The 6000-nt window shown below is 43.1% G+C and overlaps 1 protein-coding gene across 1 annotated transcript; it reads right to left on the reverse strand.

Annotated features, from left to right (window-relative positions):
- Window positions 1-490: 490 nt before the first annotated feature.
- On the reverse strand, window positions 491-4521 carry LOC115411667 (proline-rich protein 2-like). Its single transcript, XM_030123880.1, has 3 exons — window positions 4513-4521; window positions 785-1385; window positions 491-696 (listed from the first exon to the last, which is right to left on the reverse strand). Exons 1-3 carry the CDS (start codon window positions 4519-4521, stop codon window positions 491-493), a joined length of 816 nt encoding a protein of 271 aa, XP_029979740.1.
- Window positions 4522-6000: the final 1479 nt, after the last annotated feature.

A 6000-nucleotide genomic window follows, 5' to 3' on the forward strand; every position in this document is an offset into this window, starting at 1 on the left:
AGAAAGAAAGAAAGAAAGATGGAGTGAGAGAGAAGAGAGGTAGAAAGGGGGGAGTGAGAGAGAGGAGAGGGGAAAAGAGAGAGAGAGAGGAGAGAGGGAGAGAGTGAAAGAAAGAGAGAGAGGAGAGGGAGAAAGAGAGAGAGAAGAGAGAGAGTGAGGAAAGGGAGAAAGAGGGGAGAATGAGAGAGGAGAGGTAAAAGGTAGGGGACCACTGCTCTGCTCCATTCAACTGAGGGCATGTAGACCGCTGGAGGTGGAGGTAACCTCAGCGATGGATGACAGAGGCCGGGTCCAACCCCGCAGGGGCCAGGAAGAAAGACAAAGAAAGAAAGAAAGAAAGAAAGGACAGATGGAGTGAGAGAGAAGAGAGGGAGGGTGGCAGGGAAGAAAGAGAAAGAAACAAAGAAAGAAAGAAAGAAAGGAAAAAGACGGAGGGCCCCCCAGGGGTGGAGGGCGGGGGGGGGGGGGGGTGCTGCTCCAGCCCGGGAACTCAGGGCCTCCAGACAGTGGGAGGCGGAAGGCGGGGGGTTGCCGGGGTCTTCCAGACAGCCGGAGGCAAGGGGGAGGGGGCCACCGGGGTCCTCGGGACAGCCAGAGGCGGAAGGTGGGGGGCCGCCAGGGTCCTTGGGTTAGCCACAGGCCGAAGGCGGGGGGCCGCCAGTGTCCTTGGCACAGCCAGAGGCGGAAGGAGGGGGTCTGCCGAGTTCCTCCGGACAGCCGAAGGCGGTAGGCGGGGGGCCGCCGGGGTCCTCGGGACAGCCAGAGGCGGAAGGCGGGGTTCTGCCGGGGTCCTCGGGACAGCTGGAGGAGTGGGGCGGGGGGCTGCCGGGTTCCTCGGGACAGCCGGAGGAGGGGGGCGAGGGGCTGCCGGGGTCCTCCGAAAAGCCGGAGGCGGAAGGCAGGGGTCCGCTGGGGTCCTCCGGACAGCTGAAGGCAAGGGGCGGGGGGCCGCCGGGGTCCTCCGGACAGCTGGAGGCAGAAGGCGGGGGTCCACCGGGGTCCTCGGGACAGCCGGAAGCGGAAGGCGTGGGTCCGCCGGGGTCCTTGGGACAGCCGGAGGTGTGGGACGGGGGGCCGCCGGGGTCCTTGGGGCAGCCGGAGGTGTGGGACGGGGGGCCGCCGGGGTCCTCCGGTAAGCCGGAGGCGGAAGGCGGGGGTCCGTTGGGGTCCTCCGGACAGCCGCAGGCGGGGGGCGGGGAGCCGCCGGGGTCTTCTGGGAAGCTGGGGGCGAAAAGGGGGGGTCCGCCGGGGTCCTCTGGACAGCAAGAGGCAGAAGGTGGGGGTCCGCCGCTCTGCTTCGGAGATACTGTTGGTACTTCTTGCTGGAGCGCAGGCACCGTAGGAAAGACCGAATTGGTCTTGGGATGCGGCTCTGCGCTGGACAGCTGGAGGCAGGGGTCTCCTCAGGAATGGGTGACAATGCCTGGGGCCAACGAAGCAGGGGCCGGGTCCAACCTCGCAGGGTCTGGAAAATACAGAAATCAAGTAAGCATTCAACCTTTTCAAACTTTTTCATGCAAATGATTCATTCTGATATTCAACTCCTGTCAATTGGATGTGCTTTGTTTCAGAACAGGGTGATGTGTTTGCTTTGAGCTGTTCAAAACACTCTCAATAATTCAGCTCATCCATATTTTTTATCTGTACTGTTGTACTGCTGCACAATTATAGGAAATGGCTTTTGGAATAAAGAACGTATACACAAAAAATTTTATGTGGAACAACAGAACTTTCAGAGGCACATCGCACTGAGCCACAAGTCCACAAATCCAGCAAGAGACAAACACCAGGAACTACATTTCCTTCAGGAAATGTGGGCGTCGACTTTTATCTAAAACTTGTCAGACTATTTAATGAATCTCTATTTTTATCAGTTTTACTTTCTGTTGAGTATTATTTTGATAAATTCAGTGATTTTGGGTGATTTTTGCTTTGGTGTTTCTCTCAGTTTCATGTAAAATTAATTATTCTTTGACATATACCTCAGATTTCATTCAATATCAGTCTTATTTTGAGTTTTATTACATAACATGACAAGGTGTACATCAGTTTTGCATCACTTTTACTCCTGCTTTAAGAGTTTTTTAAATAAATTGACTAATTAACTTCAGTTTTTCTTAATATCAGTCTTAGTTTTAGCTCAAACTTGTCCGATTATTTAATAAATCTCTGTTTTTGTTATCAGTTTTACTTTTCATTTGAGTACTATTTAGGTGAAGTGAGTAATTTTGTATGCAGGTTGATGGGTATTTTTAGTAATTAGAGTAGCACACCTATAGTTTTAAATGACCATATGCAGTAGTCACTAAAACGAAAACGTACAAAAAAGTTACTAAACTTACTAAAAAGTTACTAAAACTACCCATCAGACCTGCATTTGGTTATTTAAAAGTATAGATGTGCTACTCTGATTACTAAAACTACCCATCAGACCTGAATATGGTCATTTAAAACTATAGGTGTGCTACTCTGATTACTTAAAATACCCATCCGACCTGCATATTGTTATATAAAAGTATAGGTGTGCTACTCTGATTACTAAAACTACCCATCAGACCTGCATTTGGTTATTTAAAAGTATAGGTGTGCTACTCTGATTACTAAAACTACCCATCAGACCTGCATTTGGTTATTTAAATGTATAGGTGCGCTACTCTGATTACTACAACTACCCATCAGACCTGCATTTGGTTATTTAAAAGTACAGATGTGCTACTCTGCTGACTAAAACTAACCATCAGACCTGAAAATGGTCATTTAAAACTATAGGTGTGCTACTCTGATTACTTAAAATACCCATCCGACCTGCATATCGTTATATAAAAGTATAGGTGTGCTACTCTGATTACTAAAACTACCCATCAGACCTGCATTTGGTTATTTAAAAGTATAGGTGTGCTACTCTGATTACTAAAACTACCCATCAGACCTGCATTTGGTTATTTAAAAGTATAGGTGCGCTACTCTGATTAGTACAACTACCCATCAGACCTGCATTTGGTTATTTAAAAGTACAGATGTGCTACTCTGCTGACTAAAACTACCCATAAGACCTGCATTTGGATATTTAAAAGTATAGGTGTGCTACTCTGATTACTAAAACTACCCATCAGACCTGCATTTGGATATTTAAAAGTATAGGTGCGCTACTCTGATTACTAAAACTACCCATCAAAACTGCATTTGGTTATTTAAAAGTATAGATGTTTTTCTCTGATTACTAAAACTACCCATCAGACCTGAATATGGTCATTTAAAACTATAAATGTGCTACTCTGATTACTTAAAATACCCATCAGACCTGCATATTGTTATTTAAAAGTAGAGGTGTGCTACTCTGATTACTAAAACTACCCATCAGACCTGCATTTGGTTATTTAAAACTATAGGTATGCTACTCTGATTACTTAAAATACCCATCAGACCTGCATTTGGTTATTTAAAAGTATAGGTGCGCTACTCTGATTACTAAAACTACCCATCAGACCTGATTATGGTCATTTAAAACTATAGGTATGCTACTCTGATTACTTAAAATACCCATCAGACCTGCATTTGGTTATTTAAAAGTATAGGTGCGCTACTCTGATTCCTTAAACTACCCATCAGACCTGCATATTGTTATTTAAAAGTATAGGTGCGCTACTCTGATCACTACAACTACCCATCAGACCTTCATTTGGTTATTTAAAAGTATAGGTGCGCTACTCTGATTACTAAAACAACCCATCAGACCTGCATTTGGTTATTTAAAAGTATAGGTGCGCTACTCTGATTACTAAAACTACCAATCAGACCTGCATTTGGATATTTAAAAGTATAGGTGCGCTACTCTGATTACTAAAACTACCCATCAGACCTGCATTTGCTTATTTAAAAGTACAGATGTGCTACTCTGATGACTAAAACTACCCATCAGACCTGAATATGGTCATTTAAAACTATAGGTGTGCTACTCTGATTACTTAAAATATCCATCAGACCTGATTTTGGTCATTTAAAACTATCGGTGTGCTACTCTGATTACTAAAACTACCTATCAGACCTGCATTTGGTTATTTAAAAGTATAAATGTGCTACTCTGATTACTAAAACTACCCAGTCAGACCTGAATATGGTCATTTAAAACTATAGGTGGTGCTACTCTGATTACTTAAATACCCATCAGACCTGCATATTGTATTTAAAAGTATAGGTGTGCTACTCTGATTACTTAAAATACCCATCAGACCTGCATATTGTTATTTAAAAGTATAGGTGCGCTACTCTGATTACTAAAACTACCCATCAGACCCTCATTTGGTTATTTAAAAGTATAGGTGTGCTACTCTGATCTTCAAATTTACTGATTAAGTAGAGTAAACAAACAGATATTAGCATCTTTTCTGCGTACGGGTTTGGTAATATTATACAGTATGACAACAGGTTTTACATTAATTTTCCATGTTTTTAATCCTGCTCTCAATGTTATGTAGATGAAATGACTAGTATAAAATGACTTTTTTTTCTTACCTTAGCCATGGCGGCAAACTTCCTCCCGGTCGGTCCGGGTCTGGGTCCTGGTTCGGGTCCGGGTCCTGGTTCTTCTACGGTGTCCGGTCCTTATCCTGGTCCTGGTCTTGAAGTTTTGCGTCTCTGGCTCCTTCTTTCTGTGGTTTTTAAAGTTTTTCGTGTGTTAGCTTAGCGCACTATACTCCTACACTGCTACTACTAGGGCTAGCTGACATGGAAAAGGGAAGAATAATAACCGTCCACTTTACATGTTCTGTCCGGTAACCTGGCAACGGTGATGCACGCGCATGTTTCAAGTGCTGGTTTTGTGTGTGCATGCGTGTCTTGGGGGGGGGGGCGGACAGGCAACGGTGATGTAAGCGCATTTTTCAATTGCTGATTGTTGTGTGTTGGGTCAGGTTGGTTTCCGTCCTACTTATAATACTATGAGGGTAAGGGTCGGTGTGGACCTCATGCAGGGGTCACTGTAAACGTGTTCTTTTGTTGGAAATTCCAAGAATAAGTCCGGATTCTTTTAGGTCTCATTTTTATACATTTATTGTTGACTTGCTCTGATCACTAACAACATATAACTCATATAACTCAGCTGAGGTTCTACACCCCAAGTGGGGAAATGGACCCAGAACATTCCAATGCACATCACTTTTATAATCCTTGTAAACTGATCTTCAAACTACTAATAAAATACTAATACTGACTAACCTGTTATTCAATCCAAGAATTCAACCACCCAAATTAAAATATTTTAGTTCCCCCTTTTGACATGATTTTATCATGTCAATAACTCGATGAAATGTCTGTTTTTCTTATCCCCCTTTTATGGCTATCATCAATATAACCATAAAATTACCTCTATTTATGCCATATGTGTAAGCTGAAATAATTCATAACATACGAAACAGCAATTCTTCATAACACAGATCAATGGAATTTTTGAACAATTGTTATACATTTAAAAATATCACATCATAATATGAGCATATCATTCTTGATCAAGAGTCTATTTTTTCCATTACACTAAAAATTTCAAACCTTTATCTATTATACTAAAATTCAAAACCATCTATACTGGTTCACATTTCAGCAATCAACCACATAAATCCTATAATCTCATGTCTATACGTGTATATATAACTATGTATGAATATATCTTAGCTTTAGCAGAATATATGCATCTATAGAGAAGTGTAAAGTAAAAAGAAAATAAAAAACAACACAAAACAATAGTCTTTATTAGTTGATGTCAGCCCTTGGATCTCCTGCTGTGATGATTGATGCATCTCTCAGTCCACACATCCCAGGGTGTCTGAATGGATGCCATGGCTGAGGTCTGTCCATGATCAGGTTTTCATAGGGACCTTTTACTGATTACCTGAATGAGTGATTTATCCTCTATAGTGACTGGGATCTGGTGCTTTCTTCACTGGGTTTCAGATGACCCCCCCTAATTGTTATCTATCTAAAGGGATCCCCTTTGTAGCCCAGAAC

The sequence above is a fragment of the Sphaeramia orbicularis genome, chromosome 20 (assembly GCF_902148855.1).
Source record: "Sphaeramia orbicularis chromosome 20, fSphaOr1.1, whole genome shotgun sequence".
Taxonomy (NCBI): domain Eukaryota; kingdom Metazoa; phylum Chordata; class Actinopteri; order Kurtiformes; family Apogonidae; genus Sphaeramia; species Sphaeramia orbicularis.